This window comes from Penicillium waksmanii (assembly GCF_028829765.1).
Source record: "Penicillium waksmanii strain IBT 27052 chromosome Unknown utg000009l:1.0-4314994.0:1.0-4318279.0, whole genome shotgun sequence".
NCBI classification, from domain to species: domain Eukaryota; kingdom Fungi; phylum Ascomycota; class Eurotiomycetes; order Eurotiales; family Aspergillaceae; genus Penicillium; species Penicillium waksmanii.
In genome coordinates this window covers 2,071,386-2,094,042 of record NW_026643255.1, presented here as the reverse complement: position 1 = coordinate 2,094,042, position 22,657 = coordinate 2,071,386, and the positions used below count along the sequence as shown (strand labels likewise).

Below are 22,657 nucleotides of genomic sequence, written 5' to 3'. Positions count from 1 at the left end.
GGATAACTAGGTCCACAGGTAATGTGCTTGTGATAGAAAGATTCCACCGTATGACATCTGTTGCGAGTGAAGCTAATTTGCCTCAAGTTGCTTTCCTGACATTTCCGGACTATCTTTCGCTCATTGCCTCCAGAGTCACTCGGCACCGGTGAATAGTAGAATAAAAAGCAGTCGACAGTCCCACGATCCACCATGCAAACAAAATTGGAAGCGCGCGATAGGACTGGTCTTGGCATCCATTACTCCAAATCTGAACGAGCATTTGGTAAACCTCATGGGCAGGAAGTGCGTAGCCCCATCGAAAAAAGCCAGGATTTAATCCAAACGGACTGATGCAGCTGGAAACATTCGTGATGATCCAGGCGAGGACGCAGAAAGGCATGAACTGTATAGGTACGAAAGCTATGATAACATCGAAAATCATGAAGTTGATATGCATGAAAAGCCATACAACCACTCAGGTAGGGATGAAATGATTACCAGTCACAGCCCATACCTCCTTGAATCCCCAAATGTACCCAGTCATGCAAAAAGCTCCAACGAAGGTAAAGATGACAGAGGTCACCATTCGAATGAGGCTGTTCGTCATGACTCCCAACTTGGAGTAGATGCGAAACTTGACTGATAATCTATTAAGTGCCATTGCGAAGAGGAATTGTTGTAGAATTGGCATGACCATTGATACCGTGTTGTAAAGAACTCGTGTGCCTTGAACCGTTGATTGGATGTTGATATCAGAGACTGGTACGGGGTCCAGGAAAGCTTCGAGTGCCACAGGATTTGATAGATTGGTAGAAGCAAGTACGCCTGAAGCGCTGCTGGCATAGTAGACCGAGCGAGAAGCCTCACCCAAGACCAATATTTTTGATTAGATGTCACTTTGAGCTAAGGTAGGATATCGTGCGCCATTCCAGACATAGGTCAGGGCCGTCTCCGAGGAGTTTATTCCATTAGCCAGCTTTGCTTTGAGACTTTCTGGGGCATTCGTGGAAGTATAGATAGCGGCCCAGAAGTCACCACTGCAGACTGCCCCCCCTAACATCTTCTGGTGTGGAATATTGACTGGCGGTCTTTGCGTACAAAGTCGGAAAACCATTGCCCTTCAATCCCTGGTATGCCTCCATCACCGACTGACCGACTACACCACCATCATAATCAACATAGAGAGTTTTCGAATTGTGAACACGGTTGGAGCTGTTGAATTGCGTTGCGTAAAATTAAGACAAATTCGCGAGGAACAGGTCCTGTAGAAGAACGGTACTTCCTGCAATGGCACTGATAAAAGCAGTCTGCATCTCTTCAAAGGCCCCTTTACTAGACCTTTTCGGCGAACGTTTTGCCATATGTGGATTGCTCGAATTCTGGAAGAAAATTCAACGTTTTGACTGACTAGATGAGAACGAAGAGATAGGCCACGTTAGGTGGGTTTGTAAACGAGGAGCTGGTTCAGGTATGCTAATTAACAAAGTAATTAGTTAGTGTAAGATGGGAATGCTCGCCGGCAGTCTGCTGTGGCAGATGGGTCGATTGCAAGAGGACAAAACCACCACACTCGAAGAGTGCAGGAGAGTAGTAGACAAAGCGGTGCCCTACTGAGAAAACAGTATTCAGAGTATTGGAGCCCTTGCTCGAATACTATCAATCCGTACCTCAGGGAACAGCTTTCGAACCATAGAGGCCTAATACTTCGACCGACTTTCCCCTCCAGGGACTGCCGGTCATGGGTCCTTTCACAACGAGATCGCAGTACTTGCGAATTTCTAGATCGAGAGATCAAAGTCCATCATAATAGACACCATTGTATTGTACCACAATCCCTTTTCCATCTGTTAATTGATGGTGCGGTATACGATTGCTCTCTGCTTCGATACAAATGACCCATCCTGGCGATACACGTTTCTGAGAAAGTTGTGGGTATCTCGAAAGAAGATCAACTGGGGGAATATTTCTTGGTGAATGTTAACCCTAAGGGTCATTTATTACAGAAGGCATGAATTCTCTTCTAGGCACAGACTGATATTTTGAGGCAGGTGTCTGTGTTGACCTCGTCGTCCTTGACTAAGCCGATTACAGATTCGCTGGAAATTCCCCATTTTCTTTCGACAATAAACCCACGGCTTATTCCGTCAGCGCAACCTCAGGAGATCACTAGGGCTATGATGGAACTCCATGATCTGAACTTTTTCAGTCTGAGTTTCACTGGAAAACTATAATCTGCGAAGATGATGAACATCAGACTGCAGGAGACATTGGACAAAGCAGCGAGTGAAGGCAATGAAAGATATCGCCAATGAACGCCAATTAAGCCACAACAAGTCGTGAAGAGACTACATCCGATATTAAGAAGCGGCGCGCCTTATATAAACGTACAGAAAGTCTCGAATCTGGTGTTGCTGTTTACATTCTTCGATCGATTCCCACAATTTAATCCCCAGATCAACCAGCATAGGATATGAAAAGCTGCGGAAGATTGCCATTTATGTACCTCTAAATATTAAAAGGCCATGTCTCGCCACTAGTTTGGTGGTCATTGGAGGTAACCAAAGTTTCCATGGCAAAGCAAAGATGTCTGACGCTAAAGCTCAGGCGGCTTCGGTCGTCAGTTTCGCTGTCAGTTCCCTCTACTCCGCCTCTTTTCGAGCCAGATAACGATTGATTTCATTCCTTGGACAGTCAGAGCAAGGCTGGTCTGGTTTCAAGTCAGACGCAGCTGTTTGAGATGATGATATCGGAACAGACTTAGAGTTTGTGACGGCAGCGCTCTGGCAAGATTCAAGGTTACCAGCTTCTTTGCTGGGATGACAAGACTGTTCCCAGCCGTACTGGGTTTATAATGAGAGCAGGAGCAAAGGGTGCATTGGGCAGGAAGTTTTACAACTGCCTCATAGGGTCCATGCTCCACAGCGCCAGTAAGCGGGATGCCGCTAGCCTGGTTCGGTCGGTCTCGAGGTAAAAGCGAATCTGGTCGGAACGAATGTGTTGAGTCGCAGGTAGTAAATTTTCTGCGCGAATCGTCTCCTGCATCATTCTGTCTTCTTTCAAATAAAACCTTTTGCCCTGTATGAACCACAGTACCACTGAAACCACCAACATGATCCCGAAAGCGGCAATAGCATAGTTCATTTCATTGGAGGACGGGTTTGGCGTTTCTGGAAAGAAGAAAAAGACTGTAATGATGCAGCAGTAAACAACACTGATCCAGTTTACCAAATAGCCCCAGCGGCCAAGATCGAATCTCCGTGACGGTAGTTTGTCACGACCAACAAGAACCAATGTGAGAATTGGCAATCCATATGAGACAGTCAGGGCAATCGTGCTGGCACTGACTACTGCCTGAAGCGCTGTTTTGCTAAAGAGGTATAGCAGCCCGATCAATGAGATGACAAGAGTATCAGCACACAGCACTCGCAGAGGCGAATTCCAATACGAGTCAATATGAGTCAAGTAATCGCCCCATGGCAAGCCGCCATCACGACAAAAGCCCCATGTGAGACGCGATGTGGCCGTCATTACGCTGACACCTTGTCCCAAGCCGTTAATTTCGAACAGAATCATCAGCGCAACTGCGCCATTCAGTCCGACCGTGGTAGTTGCTAGTTCCGTAAATGGAAGTCCGGTTGGAGACTGTAGGATCCCATATAAATCCTGGATGGAAAACAGGCAGGCGATCATGAAGAGAAATCCTGTTAAGGCGCCTATGATCACGACGAGATAAAGTACTCGAGGGATATTGGTCCTTGGAGCTGGGATCTCCTCTGCCATATGAATAACACAATCAAATGCGGACAGACTATAAGCAGCCTCGCGGAGACCAATAAACCACACAATGCCATCAGGCCAGCCAGTTAGGTTCAGCCATTGACCAAAAACAAATGGTGCCGTTTGGTATCGCAAATTCGGTCGGATACCGACCGAGATGAGTATGGCCAGTGTAAATGCGACAAAAAGGATGCCAAATTGGACAGCGACGATATTATTGAACCATGGCAGAATACCATCCTTGCGGCATGCTATTGCGTTGACGATGGTAAAAAGCAGTGTGATACCAAGGTAAACAACAAATAGCAACCAGCCACTGGCGCCTTGCCACCTAGGATTGATCATGGACTTGATTGAGAACATGAAATTAGTCATGAAGGCAGCTTGTGATGCCGTGGCAGCCCACCAGCCAAATGTATTTATCCAGGCACAAATATACGAGACAAAACGCCCCACAGGATGTTCCCAGAGGCGGAATATCCAGTAAGCCTGCCCCAGGGTAGTGGGCATACTGCTGCATAGTTCGCCAAGTGATATGGCGACGCAAATGTTGCAGAGAGTGACGGAGCACAGACCCCAGAGGATACAAACAGGCCCGCCATTAGCCAAACCACTACCCAGGTCATATGCCAGTGTTGCCCAAGTACCCAAGATATTGAAAGCTAAAGCAAGCATACTCCATTGATTAAACTTGCGCGAGAATGCTTGCTTGTAGCCCATGGTCGCGAGATCCAGGTGGTCGTGGATCGTCTGATCCATAGCGTGCAGTGATTCTGGTAGAAGATTGCACCCAGACCATTTTCATATTCGGTGCATTTGGCTGCATTAGATACTTGGATAGCTCCCCTTTCTAGGAACTGCATACAAGTCGATGACGTAAGGCTTGAAGATATCACGTGGTGGAATGGTCAAGGACTCAAGGGTAGAGCTCGCCAAACGCGGGTTTGGGGCGGGTTTTCATTTCCTTACCCGCCCACAGGCATGTAACTCGCCCATAGAATCTGGCGAAACCCCGCTTTGATTTGATTTGTTTCTTGGGCATCTCCGGGCCCAAGGATGAAGATGGCATCCTCTAGGGGCCACGTTAGTACCAGTAGGCCAGATAGATAATGGGACTACTCACCTCGCAGACATCACGGAACCAGACGTTGGTCAGGGTGCAAGATCCCTTGCGGTGGATGCCTTCAAGTTGGTTCTTTCCAATGATCACATTGCTCAGTGAAGCTCCATCCTTCAAGATGAAGACGGCGTTGTGGTCGCCTATATTCAATTAGCTCTGTTCTTTGGGCTCGTTCTTTTAATATAGACATACCAAAGTCATCGTCGTTGTCGCAGGATTGACCACGATCGTACTCCCGGTTGCCCAGATCAACACTGCCCGAGATCTCACTATGAGAAGGCAGAGAGATAATACCACCCACACGAGAGGGGATGTTGAGAGTCTGGGTACTGGCAATGCCAATGAGACCGAGAATGATAGCGCTAGAATGCATTTTCCTTAGTTGATAGTTGAACGCTTGATGCTTGATCAAATCGTGGGTCAAAAGGGAGACTTTATAACTTTGGAGCTCACAAAAGGACAGGGCTTACCCTATATTGTCTCAGCCACATACACTCCGTCCGGCTGCAGGGCTTCTTAATGTCCATGAAGAAACTCTACGATATCTGACTGGATGGAATTACCCCACGGCTCCCTAGAAGTCATGCAGGGCCCAGGTCACCGTTCAGCCTGGGGCATTCCATCTCTACCTTTCACGGGAATATAAGATATTTTCTAACGTCGTATTTTCCGCATTGGTGCTTCATTGTTTCATGTAGCCAGTACCAAGACACATTTATAGTGATAATGCCAAATGCCAAGATGCCAAGATACGGGGAGCTTTTGGCATCGTGGCTGTGTGCAACCTTGAAACTATCTACGCAATTACAAGATCCACCAATTACAGAAAAAAGGAAAAAAAGGGAAAAAGGGAAAAAAAAAGAAAGTAAAAAAGAAAGAAATGCTGAACTACAGTACCTTGCGATATCTACAAGAAGAGAGGAGAGCACTCCAGAAGGACCACTCCAGAATGAGCAGCGAAAACCCACTGCCAACTCCCCGCCACCTTTCCTCTACCTCCAAACCCGCAAAACCCGCCGCTCCATTCAAAAAACCACCTCTCCCCATGTCCCTCGAGAAAAACACTTCATCGCAACCGCCTTTCCACCGTCGAGGCGCGAGCTCGGTCATTCCAGGGACAAGTGCTCGATGGCGTTACTCCGCTCCAAATGGCCCGAGCCGGTTTCTTCTATGAACCAAACGCACCCTTCGGTGACATGGCCTGCTGCCTTGCTTGTCAAGCATTCGTACGCCTGGGCGGCTCCAAAGCAAAGCTTTCCAAGAAGGACAGCAACTACATATTAACGACTGTGTATAGCAAGTCATATACGACGAGCTAAAACAAACTCTCGAAGCTACGGATACACCTCGTCCTCAAACCAACGTATCCCCTCCACCTAGACAGCCAACGTCCAGCCACCGTACTTCCGCAGGACATAAACCATCTAAGAAGACAACCACCAACGCCAGCACGCAGATACTACCCCAAATAACACCATAAGCACCCACTACAGTACAGAAATCTTCGAAGATTGACCTCGACCCTTACTCTCAACCACCAGCAATCACAACCGACCTAGAACCACTCATAGCCCTACCAACCTACTCTTCCCAACCTCCTTATCTGATACCGCCCATTATCTCCTCGCCCCAAAACCTATAAACAACCTATACTTCTATCCTTCAGCAATCTACCGCATCCAAATCAGAATCAATTCCTCTTCCCACTCAAGAACCTATCATACCCACTAAATCCGTGCTCACAATTAAAGATCTTCGCCACCGTTTTCACAATAAATCGTCACCGTTCCAGCTCAAAGATAGGCCAAACCAACGTGCAAATAAACAAATTCGAAACAAAACTACATCTGCAACGCAATCACTGTCCAGATTCTTAGCTTCAGCTTTGCCCGCGTTCTCGCGTTTCCTAACAGAAATGCAGCCAAAATCGGACGCTCTCAGTCCGTCTTACTCGCAATCTCACCATAGTCACGCCATAAAGGCAGCCAAATACCACCAATGGCAACAAGGCCACGACATGCTTTACCAGGTGAGACTCAAAGTCCACCATTCAGGCAGTTTGAAACAATCAATGGAATAATCAAGATGTATCTCGAAAGTAGTTGTAGCCTGCATATCGCTTTCAATTGTGAGGGGTCAGGGTAAATGAAATCATCCATCCATCCATACGTATACGATAGTGCAGGTCTGGGGATATATATATTGCAGGTATCGGTTCAGCATACATATGACGAGATTACCCCCGACACAGAATATCGCCGAAGAGGACGCGACGTAGCTCGAACCGAGAGAATGTCACATAGAAGAGCGACCGGAGGGAAGACAAGGATACATACACTCTACAGTGGCGACCGTTATTGCCTTCCCTGCTTGGAAACAGAGAGATACTCTTCCCAGCCCTAATCACAGGCGAACTAAACCCAATATAGATTAGTGTGAATTTCGAGTTTTGTACGTCCTCGGTAATAATACCCTGTCCTATTAAATACGTACCGTGCATAGGTTGACTGTCGGAAATTTACGAAAGGAAAAGGGCCATTTTCTTTATCGAACTATAGTCTAGTTCGTAGGGCTGCTTTCGGGCTCCTTGAATGGGCACACATACGAGCTGACATATTGAGTGAAGTATTTCAAACCAAGTGGCATTTCCAAGGAAGGGTCTAATAATTTACATAAGGATATAGATGGCCAAAATATGGCTCAAGTCTGAAAGTGCTATTCAAATAATTATCTGAGGGTCGTAGTTTCCAGCTCATACCATCATTTCTTGAACTAAAGCCCAAGCCGCATCATCTGTAGAAAGATGCTCCCGAATCTGTAACAATATTCTCCTGGGGAGGCCATGTATAAACCAAACCCCACGACTTTCGGCTCGTTCAACCAGAATGGCGGCCCAGTAGGCTAGAACAACAAGCGCGGCTGAGTTTTGGAGCGATACCATACGGTTGAAATGATCCGGTGTCTTAATCAGCCATGCGGCCATACACTGCCACACTCCTAACAAATCATCAGATTCAAAACTGCTAATACAGCATTTGAACAAGGCTTCAATGGCGAGCAGAATGGCTGGAGCATCTTGATCATGATCTGGTTTTCCGAAAATCTCTGCCATGCGGTACGGAAGCATATGAATATGGTTGAGTAGCATAGTCCGTGCATTGTCGTTTTCTAAGGAGCCATTCTTATCTAAGGCTCTCTGAGAGCCCTCATCCCTGCTCTGATCTTTGCATAAAGACGTCACCGATTCAGAAGAAACAGAACTTCGAATGCCTTGTAGTATGGACTCTAGCTGAGAAAAGGTTGCAGGACCTGGGGTAGTCTCTTGGCTCATAGTGAATCCATTTAAAGTCCATTGTATGCAGTTCAGGATGCTTCTGATTTGTATTCCTGCCTTGTTTGCTTTCTGGAAAGCCTCGGTGGCCATTGTATTCGTATCATCGTTGGTTATCATGTTGAACCCGGCAAAGAATTCGGAATTAAACTTTGCCGCCCGCTCACGGTGAATTTTTTGTGCTGTTGTCTCATCCTCGAACGTGGCTAAATGGTACGCGGAAATGGCCAGTAATCCGCACATTAGCCACCGTCGCTGTAGAGCCAGTGGAATGATGTCTTTCTCCCAGTATTGTGACGACGGTAGAGAGTCCACGGCCCCAGGAAGTGACAGTTTCGTTGCAGTGATGAAATGATGAAAATATATCAATGTTTCTAGGTCCACCGCAGGACAAGGCTCGGAGTTTGGCGTAGACTGTGCTGGTGATGGCGCTGCGTTCAGCGTAGAGCCCTCTCTACCATATCCAATCTTATCATCGGAAAGCTGTGACTCGGCATTGCTGCTTGTCGCCGAGACCTCGAAATACTTAAGTTTCGTACCGCGGAAGAATGTCTGAAGCTTTACTGCGCGTGCAAGAGAGGAAAAATTATTTGATCCATTGACGCCATGGGCATCGCTCCAGTGGCGTCTCATGCGTTTAGAGCTGGCACAGAGATGTCCACATCCAGCCACAGTACAGCAATGCCCAGATACCACAGGTAGAGTATCAACCGGTAGTGTATTTGCGTTGGGCAGGGGAAGATCATCCGGTTCAACGATGTCAAGGCCGTTAATGGTGGACAGTAAGCGTTGTCTTTCTTCACGGTAAATTTTGTGGCGGAGCAAGTGGCTTCCCAGCGCATTTTTCTGAATAGCGTAGTGGCAATCTCGGCAGATTAGCACTTTGTATATTGCATTGTACTCGAGCAGATCGTGTGGACCCAGTCGCATAGTAGCTGACAACCGTTTATCGCTCAAGTTGGAAGAAGGGCTAGACGTTGGGGAGATTGCGAACGATGACGTGATCACGTGTAGATAATGCGGGGACCTAAAGGCCATGTACTGCCGTTGCCAGGGTATTCCATCTTCGGCCTTCTCGTTTGTGTCAACTAATTTGTTAACTAGTTAATAACTAGCGAGTGTGGGTGCCTCAAGCACCAACTTTACCGCCTTAGGTTTCAGGCAGTCATGAACTAACTACATGTAACTAATTAGATAGTCAGGGAGAGAGCTTGACTCTCTCACCTATGCGACTACGTTCCTCTGGATTTTCCTCCCTCCACGCACACGCCATACGTGTTAGTACAATAAATGGAAACATCTTCACTCTTGAGGCCTTGATCCAGTTGGTTATTTAGTGCGGAATTAACTCGGATTTAATCGTACAACGGCTTATGTGGTTCCAAATGGGAACGGCACATGCGGTTCTCAAAGGCTCAGGTCTCGGGCCTAAGATAATCCCAACGTACCCTAACATTTGCATGCGTCGTTGTGTAATAATTATTTACTACCGAGCTGCTTTGAAATAATGATATCGATTTGAAATCAAATGCTTATTTTGACTGCTAATTACCATTCCTCCTTGGCTGTGATCAGATATGCGAAAGCACTTATAACTCGGCAGGTTCTGCTCAAAATGACATTTCTCCCTACTTAGCATCAACCAAAGGAATCAATTAACCGTTTTGGTCGGCATCGCATTCTTCTTGTCACCTCCAGCTTCAGGCAAAGATTTCTCCGCTTATTCTTCCTATCAGAATGCCAGTGCCTAAAAACCAAGCTGCATGGCTCGTCAAAGCCGGTTCTCCCCTAGAGTTGGGAGATGCCCCGTTCCCCACAGCTGGCCCGGGTGAACTAGTCATTAGAAATGCCGCCATCGCCATCAACCCTCTCGACTGCCATATGCAAGACTCCGGTGTCTTTGTTCAGCAATGGCCTGCTATTTTCGGCTGCGATATCGCCGGTGAAGTGTATGAAGTAGGAAAAGATGTGGAAAGATTCAAGGGAGGAGACCGTGTTATTGGGTATGTTGCTTAAGAATTGATCTCTCGAGATTAAATTATTCCAATCTAATGTTACCTCTGTTCAACAGGCATGCCATCAATCTGACTAGTGGCCGCCCTCAGGATGGCGCATTCGCTCTGTATACTGTAATTCCTGCTGATAAAGCGGCTATACTTCCTGATGAGATCTCATTCACGGATGGTGTCGTCGTGCCGTTCGCATTGGAGGCGGCTGTTTGCGCGCTTTCCGTCGAGGAGCCTGGGGTCGCCATGCCCGGTTTTGCTACACCAGCCCTGGGCCTTCCGTACCCCTCGCTGCATGACGTGCCATCCTCAGGCAAGACACTTGTCGTTTACGGTGGCTCATCTTCTGTCGGCTCGATGACGATCCAGATTGCCACGGCCGCCGGAATCCACGTTATCGCTATTTCCGGTGCGCACAATTTTGAATTCAGCAAGCGATGCGGAGCAGCTCGAGTCTTCGATCACAAGGATACTTCGCTTGCAGGGAAGGTTATCGAAGCAGTTCGAGAGAAAGGCAGCGAGTTCATTGGCATCTTCGATGCCATAGCTACCCCTGAGACTTACGCCAACGACATCACTATTCTTGAGCAGCTGGACGGAGGACACCTCGCTTGCGTGCATCCCCTCCTCCCCCACTACTGATCTCCCTGCAAATGTCAACGCTGGTATGATATTTGCTGTCAACGATGTTGTGACGCCTGTCTGGAAAGACTATGTTACGCCTGCGTTGCAATCCGGGAAGCTCCAGTGCCTCCCACCCCCATTCATCGTCGGCAAAGGGTTGGAGCATATCCAATCTGCATTAGAAAAGTCCAAGACGGGTATCAGTGCCACGAAGCTGGTGGTCGAACTGTAGAGGTAATACGAAGATGGTGGCTTCGTATACATGTGGGGGGGGGTTCTCATCGGGAGGCCAGCGGTATTGGAGACGAGGATGGATGCATCTCCGAAGGAATTGATTCCTGAGTTGCTTTGCATTGTTCAAACATGTCTTGAAGGTCGTTAGAAGGTTCAATGAATGAAAATATCACATGACTATGCTCTTTTAGACAGCAGACAGCTGTTAAGGAGAAGCCTCAGGCTGTCGGATAAGGTACCCATCTCTATACGTTTCGCCTTATTACCATTCAAACACGGAACAGATACTCAAATATGAAAGTAGCCGTATTGGGATAGAGAAAGTGTATCTTCTCAATTCCTGCCATGAATACTTGAGTTACCTACTGCTGGTATTAGGCCTTGGCATCAGGTATCTGTTTGCTCCTTCCTATCCCCCTCCATTTTATCACGTCACGAAGGAAAATGACTGCTTTTCGTCCTCTTTTCCTGTTAAGTAGCCTATAGCGATTCGTATCAGTTGCCCGAGTTGAGTAACTGTCGAACTTCCAATCTCGCCTTTGCAGAACAGTCTCGCGCTATCTATCATGACAAGTCACAAGGAACGCTCCAAGACAGGTATGCCGCCTTGACCTGTACGAGATAAGGGTTTTAACCCAGTACAGGCTGCACTAGCTGTCTTCTTCGAAAGATCAACTGTGATGAACGACACCCCACATCTCAGCAATGTGTTAAAGCCAAAATCAAATGCTCATGGGATCCAAGCTCCCGATTACACGTCCAGAAGTCGCGAAGGCGACGCAAAAATACGGCATACATGACAACAGTTTCCAAAATGAACTACCCCAGTGCTGGGGGCAGAGATAACGGCGATACGCCCGACTCATTCCTCACTGGGCAGTCTTTATTATAGCTTCCGAACTATCTATCTAAGCACTTCTCATCACAATATTTCTATTTACCTTGATTACCAGATTACGTTTTCAGTGGGTTTTCGAAGGTGATTGGCCATTTTATAAGATAGACTTGGCGGTATACGCTTTATCTTTTCTTCTGTCTATTATATTAACAGGGCTGTTTTAGAGGAAGAAGCTATCGATATAGATCGAAATACTTCTTGGAATTCTTTTAATAATTCCTGATATATAAACCGTTCGTTATAGCTCGAGAAAAAGGCTAATTTTATGCCAATGCTGGCCCAGTTTCTTTGCATTGGTTTTCAGTAGCTCAATAATCCATTTATAAAATAATCAGTACGTATTGTATTCTAAGTTTATGCTTTGGCCTCTACGATCTCAAAGATATCAGTGACATTTATAGGGGAATTTCTGCTATATAACATTTATTGCATTATCCCTTCCTGCCTTTCTAGATTATCTCAGTAAAACAGTATAGTACCTGTGGTTAGTAATGGGTGCTACGCAGGGCCGGAAAATGTTGTATATTATCTTAGCTCATTTACTAAATATGGGTCTTCTATTGCTAGGAGCCGCTATTCTTGGCATAATTTCAAGGAAATGGGCCATTGCACTTGAGGCATTTTTCCACAATTTGAGCCTTCGTGATAGGAAAGCTGACACAATTCAGATCCAGCTCATCGTTTTGTACTATGTCAGCAACGTACAATCAGTCCGTTGTGTGATGTGCAATGAAGGGTTCTATATACATCCTTTGAATCAAGCTGGGTTGTAGTATAATTCTAAAACATCAGTCGCTGAATTAATCATACCACTGGTCCTAATGACGAGGGATTGGAAGTGGAGGAGGATGAAATGGTTGTAAGACTTGGTTGTAGCTTTCTCATGTTGGCGGAATTTACATTATTAAAGAATGTTTGTACAATATAATACAGTAATATTGGAAATCAGCTTTACCTCCGCTCTCTCTCACACTGTTTCCTAGAGCTCCACCTGAAGCACATTATTCCAGGTTAGGCTAGACTTGGATCCACATCGCATCTGCCAATGTATTCTTGATGAGTCATAGTAAATTACGGTAACGTAGTTCACGGCCGGTCGGGACACACGGTCGGTCGGGACACCCCAAAACACCATACTAAATGCGATTTTTCTTAACTTCATATTTCAACGCTTAAGGCTAATTATATAGTCTTAGGCTATCTTAGAGTTCAATATATCATACTGAGTATGTTTATAGCTTTGAAAGTTATATAAGAGCGTAATATTGTAGATATATATATCTATATCGCTCAATCGGAGCGTATTTTTGGTAATGCTAGTAAATAATTACTTTCTGAATATGTCAGCTAAGCTTGTTTATTTCAAATGCTAAGAAATCATATCTTACTAAAAATCAACCAGAACCAACTTCTCGTTGTTGATATACTGTGACCTGAAAAATCGCATTGAGTATGGTGTTTTAGGGTGTCCCGACCGACCGTGTGTCCCGACCGGCCGTGAACTACGTTAACTAATCACCAGTGGATAGCACCTGCAATAGTTTTTGGAAGAAAAAAGGGTAATAGGAATTTAAGTAGCATGTTCAACACAGATGTTCTATGCTGTGTCCCCCTATAGAACCTATCGTCCGGTTTTGTAAGTAGAATATAGCCTGCCACCTGGAAACCCTCGCACACAAATCATCGTCCAACCGTCCAATTATGCTATACGTCGTATAAAGTCTTTTAGCCTTCTAAAAATAAAGAACACTTACTTTGACATGATGTTCATTCCCTCCACAGATTCACAAACCATCGGAGATACAGACACTTTAGGTCCAATCTTATATGATATTTATCATGCTCCGTCGCTGAGCAGACAGACTCTGGTTTGTGTTCCCATTATACCTTGCTCCTAATGTACACACCTATATAAAGATTCAGGAGTCCGGTGTTACCACATACGTTCTTTGATGATTCCTCGAACCCTAATGCCAAGGAGGGATAATACTCTTTAGGCAGCGTACAAAAGCACCACTTTTTCAAAGATATAGCGGTCGTATGATTAAAAAGTATTCCGTAACCTCACAAATAGAAAAGATATTAGATTATGCCTCTTTGTCTATTGTGCTGCTCGTGCTATCGTGTTGAATGATATACAATTTATTTTCCATTTTAATACGACAATTTGGCCTTAATTCTCGTGATACATATGATCGTCCTGTCCCTCCTTGTTTGTCGGTTCATCTTTAATATCTGTTTGGTGAAGGAGAGGACTCTTTTTAATACTCGGACTTTTTCTATACATATCTTCGTTGGCATTTTCGTCAACGTTACTAGAGGCTGGGATAGAGGCATAAGGATGCGAAATGCTTTCTCGATATGGATGGGCTCTACCCGTTTGAATAGCGCCGTTGTCAGTCTCGCGATTAGCGGTAGAAAGAGCGAAATCGCCAGAGTCAAAGTATGTCCGTTCCTACCGATTATCAGTTAGCGCGCGCTATAAGAAACTGTATTATAAGTACCTTGGACTTTTGAGCCAGTAAGCCTCCACGCGGTAGCTTTCCGTACTTTTCGAGGAGACGGCTCTCGGATTTAGACAATGGCTGAGAGGAATATTAGCGTTGTTGGTTCTAGGATAGGTAGGACCTACTTCGGGATCTGGTCCTCCTGACTGCATTCTGCGAGATTAGTCCTGTATTTTCAGATGATTTTCCAAGCCTGCGATGGGGACTGTATCTGAACAGGGATACTCAAGTTTCTCGAACTGAATAGTTAGGACTCATGACGTTATTTGTCCTGTCGCGTGATCCAATGTGATTAGTCAGCGAGATTGGCTGGGCAATTGGAAAGCTGTACAGATCAAGTCGTTATTACGAGACAGGAATATTGCTATTCCGGAGATAAATGAATCCTAGTGCTAGGGCTCGAGAAGTAATCAAGGATGTTGTGTAGTGGTAAGCCAAGTAGCCTATAGGTTGAAGATCTTTTGTCAGAGTGCTTATCTTTGGAAATGAGTGTTACGGTAGAAATCAAGTGGGTCATCCTTGACCAAATCCGGTATGGCTGGATTTTGGTGGGGCTCTAGGAAACAGTGCGAGAGAGTGTGGAGTTAAAGCTGATTTTGAACAAAACTATAAGGGGGCCAAGCCAAAGACAATCCGTGGAGAGCTGCGATCCTACAATATCAGCCCGCTTAGTTCCATTCTGTCGGAAGCTTGACACGGAGGGATGGGATGTAACGTCAGATTATTACAATGCCAGGACCGATTCAGGCTGTAACTCCATAGGCGGCATGAGACGATGAAAAGGCTACGGTCTGCTGAGTTTGGCGTAGGCGTTCGAGATGGTGGAGTATAGTCTCTGTCTGGAAACCCGCACAGGTTCAGGGAGCGTCTATACGATTTGGAGAAGTCGGGGAAATGACGCCAGTTAACTAGATATCGTGGCTCCTTTTGCGAGAAGGTTGAAGGTCTGTTAGGCCGAAGTTTCTAGTGATTCGTATTATTGTTAATAGATATTAATAATTCGTCTCCAATCGCAGGATCTGGCGAGGTCAGAGTCGAGGCCCCAACAACGTTTCCTGACTGGGAGAAAGTGCCAGCAGTAGGAGTATTACAGTGACTTGGTCCTTTCTCAAGGCTGGGACGTGTAGATTGAGCTTTGGGGGTACTTCGAGGGTCTTGTAGTCCTGTGAGGGGTCGTAATTGGGACAGTGGCCCTTGATGCGTCTTCAGTGGATAAGTGTCAGTAGGCTCCAAAGAGTGCATTAGGTGAAAGTGTTGGAAAATATTACTTCTGGATTTGTTTGAAGCGCCAGCTACGAATGCATCCAAAATGCGAAAAAAGATTTAGCTCTCCATATGTTCAAGAGTGTATACTCTGTTGTTCTGAATTTCTCTTCGGAAGTTGAGCTGGCCTTCTCTGACATCGAGATGGTGGCCCTGAGAAGGTAATTTCTGAGTTCGCTGTCGAAGGGGACATCTCCCAGTAGGTTAAGTTGAACTATCTTGTTGGAGGTGGGGCTCCTCATCTATTTATCTGTCTCTTGATGATCCCCACTACATGCTTTGACCACCGTGATACTCAACATAAATAAAGGGCTGATTCATATCCATATTATTCAATTCATACTATTCATATTGGCAAATATTCATGATTGATCACGAATAATCATATTCCTTTCGGAGCCCTACCCGTGGTAAGACTTTGTCAAGGCCTTCTTCAATCCCACAAATTTCAAATGAAAGACGTAACGTGTTGCCTCTAGATGGCGGGTCATGCATTAGATTTAAATTATCATAGCAAAGTCGAAGAAGCAAGTCCGGCTATGTAAATGGATGACAAATCTATGAACCAACTCTCTTCTTCCGGAAGGGCCGCACAGCAAAAGAGAGGTGGAAACGCAATTTGCAAGTCTCCAGGCTGCCGTAGAGCAATTGAAAAAAGATGAATGCAATAGCCAGGGACAAACTTAAACTGAAGGGGTAATCGTAGGTATGAACGAGAGACAGTGATCTAGCATTGGAATGCTTCGCGTAGAGAAGCATCGCATCGTTCTATGTTTTTAATATATTATTTCAATCAAGCGACTATATCTAGGGACCAGTAGGGTATTGTGATCTTACGGTGGCGCCCATGGTGATCACATCAAAACCGCAAGGCGACCATCTGTGAGCAGACTAGCAAGGTTCTTTGGTGAGAGTAAATGTACCAATCAAGGCCATTGCACAGCGTGTTGTCCACTAGGGGAGTGGTTCAGTTATGCAATACCTGATGTCATGGCAATCATGGGGCCAAGAAATGCCACCGGAACATGATATGAGTGACAAGTAAAACTTATGCTGATTTAAATGCTATCCTTGTGTGCCTCCAATCCCTTTGATGAGCTATGCGCAAGTTCAACCACGTACGGAAACGCAAAATATGTAGATCTCCGTAATCTTTAGGCCAGTTAAGTATTTTTTGGTGATAATTTTAGAGCCTGCTACAAGATATAAGGAGATTAGATAGGCCTTCTTGGTGCCCTTTTCAGAGTTTGACCGCAGTACGCGACTATGGTAGACTCCTGAAGGTTACTATGGGTGTCACATATAAACTTCGGTGAGGTCCACGCCTCTACAGTATAGTGAATCAATCTTAACAGGGAGCGACATCCTCACGCTGGTCGCCATTGGTTATCAAGAGGTCATTTAAACCTTCTGAACAATTCAACAATTTCAGGTCATTGATCTTGTGGACTCATCCGGAATATGGATAACTCTCAAGGCTGAATGATGAACTTCACTAAGGCTGCGTTAGAAAACCAGACATTGAAGAGTCGGCTCAAAATTAGGTAAATCATCTTTCAATCTCCATGGAACCCGAGCACACTCATCTTATATTCCTGCCACATTGGCCATTTGTGAAGCAATATTTATCTTCATTCGCAATAACGGAAAGCAAGGATATAGACTGTCTAAGATATTCGGAAACACATACCGACGTCCTTTCATACTAAATTTCCGATTTTCAAATCACCCTTCATCTATTCAAAGGCTGAAGAGCTTGCCTGGAAGTCAGAGTATTTAAGTCCCCAAGGACAGAATATTTACATAAGCCTGCTCCACTACCACGACTCGAGAATGGCTTTGACATGTCCATGCGTAACGTCCACCCATCCTTGTACAGTGCATCGACTCTGTATCAATCTCATTGTGCTCCATCAGCACTTCCACAACTGCGCAGTGGTCTCGTCTTGATCACCGCCCATGCCAGCGGCCCGCAGCCATCATGGTTCTTGCGGATTCACACCCAACTCAGCATGACTTGCGAGAATGTGGACGATTTATGCCTTGAACATGGCTTTTGAAACGTTAAATACCATTACAAATTTGGTCGCGATGCCGCTTTTATCCCTTGTCCGACGTGACAAAGGTCTCAGGGTGCTTTTCATCTGTCATTTCAACCGTTGAAGGGACAAATTGACTGATTTTCGCAACGAGTTCCTCAGTACGGAAGGGCTTGTGGATAATGTCATCCATCCCAGCCTCGAGCATTTCTGACTGTTGCGCCACTCTGACGTTTGCTGTCACTCCTAAAATGGGAATATGTGCATCACTTCCCTTCTCGAGCTGTCGAATAAGCTTGGTTGCTGAATTACCATCCATCACAGGCATTTCCTGGTCCATGAGAATGCAATCAACCGTACTGTTCTGGAAGGCATCCAAAGCCTCTCGGCCATTGTTGGCCTCCATGATTTGAAACCCCAATGCTACCAGTTTCCGAGACAGGATTTTCCTATTAATCACATTATCTTCAACCACGAGTATGCGTTTAGTGGCCCTTTCCTCGTTCTGGCTTTGATGACTTTCAATATCCTGAATGGTTGCTTGCCGCGCAATCTCGTATGTATGCCTCGTCTTTTCATCCAGAGGGGCTTCCGGGTTTAACTCTTCAATATGAGTCAACGGGGGGTTTTCTGGTATCCGAATTTCTTGTGTTGATCCTTCATCAACTGCCAGCTCTCTGCCTAACGCTTGGATGTCATGAGACAACTTGTCCAGTTCCGAGATATTATCCTCGCTAAACCCCTCACCACTTAGACCATCGCTCTTGCGCACTCGAAAGAAGAAACCAAAAGTACTTCCTTCTCCTTCTTTCGAACTGACGCCAATCTCTCCACCATGAAGATGACACAGTTTTCTGCTGACATTGAGACCTAGACCAGAGCCGCCATAAATCCCCTCCGTCCTTGGGGTGGCTTGATTGAATCTTTCAAACAGCCGCATCTGCGCATGATCATTGATGCCAATGCCAGTGTCCTTGATAGCAAGCATGATATATGCAAATTGTCCGGAGCCCCACTCAGGCTGGGAGGTCGTATCAAGGCCTAGCGCATTCTCGCCCGACCGAAAGAAGACAACATTTGGAGGGTATGAAGAAGGCCGCTCTTTTGAAGCACCAATTGAGACTCGAATATTTCGCTCGTTCTCCGATCTGGCTGTGAATTTTATTGCATTGGAGAGAAGGTTGATAAGAACCTGGCCCATTCGATTAAGGTCGGCCATAACCCATTCAATTTCACAATCGGCATAAGAAAAGTCAGCTTGGTAACTGAATTGAATGCCTTCCCTTTGCAGCTGTGGCCGAAATAGAGAAATCGGATCCGCAAAATGTACTTTCGGTTGCACTCTCCGCGGTGATAACAGCAGCATCGATGCGTCGATTTTCGAGAAAGTAAGGACATCGTCGAGGATTTTCTTCTGGTGCGCAACGCAGAGACTGATAGTTTCCGCTGATTCGGCCACACACGAAAGCGGTATTTTGTGGGTTTCTTTGTCGCGTAATGCCTCAATGATATCCTCGGTGCAATGTAATATCGCAGAAAGGGGATTTCGTATCTCATGGCTAATCATGTCGATAAATCGCTCTCGTAATTGTTTGTGTTCTTGCGCATCTTCGGCAATCTGTCTTTGAGAAAATTCGGCCCTCTTTTCTGGTGTAATATCCGCAATTGTGACAATAAACCCCCCCACGGGCATCAAGGCCAAAAGCATGCCAATTTGCAACAAGAGGATTCAGAGTAAGCACACACCATGCGTCCTGGTTCCGGTCGCGGTATTCGACGCGCAACACTTTCTTTGATGACAGAGCCTCATCGAAGCAAGTAGTCACGCGGTCGATGTCGTCCGGATGGATTGAGTGCAACCAGCAATCCGAAAAGTTTGCATTTGAACACTTAATCAGCGCCCGGAACCTGGGGTTCTGGGAAACCAGTTCGCATTTATGATTGAGAATTGCTAAGCCATGTGGAATGATGTCCGCTAGCTGTTGCGCAGATGCAGTTGGGTTAAAATCGTGGCTCATTTTGCTCTGCGCAAACCGAAAAATTCAGCTTTTTCTTCTTATAGGCTTCGGGGCTTCATTGCCAGGCTATTGAAATCATACTGTGTGATTGTCTAACCCTCCTATTTGAATCACATGTGTATGATGTCGTTAGGAATTGGAGCGAACGATAGACGTACAGTAAGAGGGTACGATTTCGGATGTCCAGAGTTCGCAAAATCACGAGATATTACCTAATGCGATATATCGGTGACGTCATTATCGTGCATGACAACGGAGGTTGACCGCTGTTCACCGCCTTATATTGCCGGTCAGGCTGGCCGGGCAACGCGGGATGATCAGCTGACGCTGGATCAGCATGTAACCAACATGAGTGCTTGCTTGGCACTAACGTGGTCGGTAAGCGAGTGGGCCATGTAAACGAGTGAACCACCCAACCACTTTTTTGCATGTCTATCACGTCTATCTATCTTTTATCAACCACAATGCCTCCAAATCGTGTTAGATCAAGCCAGGATTCAATCCAGCGAGAAGGCCGGACGTATGCTCCTCGCTATTTAGGCTATACAGTACAAAGAAATCACCACTACTTGGCAGACTGCAACCCAATTTCAAGTCCCCCGTAATACGCTCACGCGTCGGCTACGCGGACTACAAATCGCGCTGAATCTCTCGCAAATAGCCATAAATTGACATCTATCGAGGAGGAACTACTTCAGCAGCGGATACTATCGCTAGATCGACGAGTGGCAGCCCCTACACAAGCTCACATACGAGAAATGGCGAATTTACCACTCGCGAAGCGTGGTTCTACCCCCCCCTCACCACTATCACGACTTTGCCCCATCTATGTCTCCTGATCACAACATCAAGTTCGGAAAACATAAGATTTATTTAAAAACTTGAATAAAATATCTCTGCCGAAGCTATTTCCGTCCAAAAATAATCCTAAATCTCCCTCCTTAATTCATACTTTACATATCGTTAGCCCTAGTCTCCACTGAAGACCAGAAGAGAGTAAACTCACTTGATAAGTACTGTCTTCGGTTCTGTAAATGCTCGCAAGGCCTAATTGCTCCGTTAGGTAAGTTTATAAACCCAGCATGGTAGCTCTTACATATTCCCCATATTCCCTTCCGAGGCCAGATTGCTTCTTTCCACCGAATGGAACCTGAACATTCATCTTTGAAAGGATAGGTATTAGCATGGATCAACACTGACAAGGATAAAACTTGAACTTCCAGGTTACTCACATAGCTAACACAATTGACTCCTACAACGCCAGATTCCAGCTTAGCAGAAACCCTCATGGCACGATTAATATCCTTCGTAAAAACTCCCGACATCAATCCGTACTCGGTATCATTCGCCATCTTCAAAACTTCTTCTTCCGTGTCAAACGTCTTAACAACAGCAACCGGGCCGAATATCTCATCGCTGTATATCTGGGCTCCCTTCTGTGGGTTCAGAAATACAGTCGGCTCGACAAAGCAGCCTTGTTCTCCATGGCGCAGACCACCAACAACAAGCTCTGCTTCATTCTTTCCCCTCTCGATCATCTTGCTCACCCTCTCGAGTGCGGTCTTGTTTACCAGTGGTCCCATCATGGTTGCTTTGTCTAGGGGATCGCCGATTTTTTCAACAGCTGTTCGCATGCGCTCCGTGTATTTTTCGATAAATTCATTCGCGATGGATCGTTGGACGTAGACTCGGGATGCTGCAACGCAAACCTGTCCGGACCGTGCGAGGATAGCATTTACGGTCCTGGAAAAATTAGTACATTACAATCAAAGTCTCGGATCCTTTTTCTCTACTTACCATGTAAGCGCATTTTCGAGATCTGCATCCTCAAATACCAATGCTGGACTTTTACCACCCAGCTCCAGAGTGACGCGTTTGAGGTTACTCTGCGCGGCTGCAATTTGGATCTTTTTTCCGGTGGGTATACTTCCAGTGAAGCTTATCTGTAAAAGTCAATTTCAGAATTAGCGTGTCTCTAAAATAATGGCAGATGGAAGTAAACTCTTACCTTGCGAACTCTCATATGCTTGGCTAGCAATGCGCCCGTGTCACCGGCCCCAGTAAGAACCTGGAACACGCCCTTCGGAATACCCGCGGCTTCAAAAAGGGGTGCAATGGCCAGTGATCCAAGGGGACTTTGCTCCGATGGTTTAAGGATCAACACGTTTCCTGTTGCTGAGACAAGGCGCGGCTTTCATGAAAAGAGTCGCGATCGGGGCGTTGAACGGATTGATGCCGGCGCAGACACTATTAACCTCGGTCAACTCTAGCCCTTGCCACTATTATTCTGTGTAAACAAAAGGGGAGAAAGGGACATACCCCAAAGGTTCCTGGCGAACAAGTTTGACGAAACCATCATCAGCCGGGTAATAGTCGCCGCGCAACTTATCAGTCCATCCAGCTATTCTTGATCAGCTTCTGATTCCGAAGTTGATTTGGTACGCACCATAGTATAACAGATGTCCCAAAATATAAGTCTTTTCTCGCGTCGGGATAATCGAGACGGGATTTCCGGTGCTTTGCGCATCAAGGGTCAGTAACTTGATCAATCGATCATCTTCTTCAAGAAGATCCGCTAGTTTTCGCAAACACGCCGATCGCTGAGCACCGGTGAATTGGCCCCAGGGTCCATTGAACGCATTTTCGGCGGCATCGACGGCAGCATCGACATCGGCCTCGTCGGCGATGGGAATCCTGTCGGAAAGAACTGAGTCGTCGGTTGGGTTGTAGAGAGTATATGTTTTTCCTGCCTTGGGTTCGACGTATTCGCCGTTGATATATAACTTCGTGATATCTGAGACTGATGGGATCGTGTAGCTGGTTGAAGACATGCTGGATAGTCGAGGCTTTTTCCAAGG

The 22,657-nt window shown here is 46.0% G+C and overlaps 8 protein-coding genes across 8 annotated transcripts; 2 read left to right on the top strand and 6 right to left on the bottom strand.

The window, feature by feature from the left end:
- Positions 1–2,871: 2,871 nt before the first annotated feature.
- Positions 2,872–4,518, bottom strand: N7481_011162 (uncharacterized protein; the record flags this gene model as incomplete). Its single annotated transcript, XM_057270381.1, has 1 exon — positions 2,872–4,518. One exon carries the CDS (start codon positions 4,516–4,518, stop codon positions 2,872–2,874), a length of 1,647 nt encoding a protein of 548 aa, XP_057117555.1.
- A 157-nt stretch (positions 4,519–4,675) lies between these two features.
- Positions 4,676–5,252, bottom strand: N7481_011161 (Pectate lyase catalytic; the record flags this gene model as incomplete). Its single annotated transcript, XM_057270380.1, has 3 exons — positions 4,676–4,831; positions 4,883–5,019; positions 5,072–5,252. The coding sequence occupies 3 exons, from the start codon at positions 5,250–5,252 to the stop codon at positions 4,676–4,678; spliced, it is 474 nt and encodes a 157-aa protein (XP_057117554.1).
- Positions 5,253–7,631: 2,379 nt separating this feature from the next.
- On the bottom strand, positions 7,632–9,140 carry N7481_011160 (uncharacterized protein; the record flags this gene model as incomplete). Its single annotated transcript, XM_057270379.1, has 1 exon — positions 7,632–9,140. The coding sequence occupies one exon, from the start codon at positions 9,138–9,140 to the stop codon at positions 7,632–7,634; it is 1,509 nt and encodes a 502-aa protein (XP_057117553.1).
- An 807-nt stretch (positions 9,141–9,947) lies between these two features.
- Positions 9,948–10,858, top strand: N7481_011159 (zinc-binding alcohol dehydrogenase family protein; the record flags this gene model as incomplete). Its single annotated transcript, XM_057270378.1, has 2 exons — positions 9,948–10,213; positions 10,282–10,858. The coding sequence occupies 2 exons, from the start codon at positions 9,948–9,950 to the stop codon at positions 10,856–10,858; spliced, it is 843 nt and encodes a 280-aa protein (XP_057117552.1).
- Positions 10,859–10,883: 25 nt separating this feature from the next.
- N7481_011158 (Polyketide synthase enoylreductase) lies at positions 10,884–11,072 on the top strand (the record flags this gene model as incomplete). The annotated part of the gene is made up of 1 exon (XM_057270377.1): positions 10,884–11,072. One exon carries the CDS (start codon positions 10,884–10,886, stop codon positions 11,070–11,072), a length of 189 nt encoding a protein of 62 aa, XP_057117551.1.
- A 3,073-nt stretch (positions 11,073–14,145) lies between these two features.
- On the bottom strand, positions 14,146–14,631 carry N7481_011157 (Endosulphine; the record flags this gene model as incomplete). The annotated part of the gene is made up of 3 exons (XM_057270376.1): positions 14,146–14,427; positions 14,477–14,557; positions 14,605–14,631. 3 exons carry the CDS (start codon positions 14,629–14,631, stop codon positions 14,146–14,148), a joined length of 390 nt encoding a protein of 129 aa, XP_057117550.1.
- Positions 14,632–17,842: 3,211 nt separating this feature from the next.
- On the bottom strand, positions 17,843–19,474 carry N7481_011156 (hybrid sensor histidine kinase/response regulator; the record flags this gene model as incomplete). The annotated part of the gene is made up of 1 exon (XM_057270375.1): positions 17,843–19,474. The coding sequence occupies one exon, from the start codon at positions 19,472–19,474 to the stop codon at positions 17,843–17,845; it is 1,632 nt and encodes a 543-aa protein (XP_057117549.1).
- A 1,266-nt stretch (positions 19,475–20,740) lies between these two features.
- Positions 20,741–22,630, bottom strand: N7481_011155 (uncharacterized protein; the record flags this gene model as incomplete). The annotated part of the gene is made up of 8 exons (XM_057270374.1): positions 20,741–20,750; positions 20,806–20,846; positions 20,896–20,961; positions 21,032–21,542; positions 21,597–21,742; positions 21,808–21,934; positions 22,119–22,200; positions 22,246–22,630. 8 exons carry the CDS (start codon positions 22,628–22,630, stop codon positions 20,741–20,743), a joined length of 1,368 nt encoding a protein of 455 aa, XP_057117548.1.
- Positions 22,631–22,657: the final 27 nt, after the last annotated feature.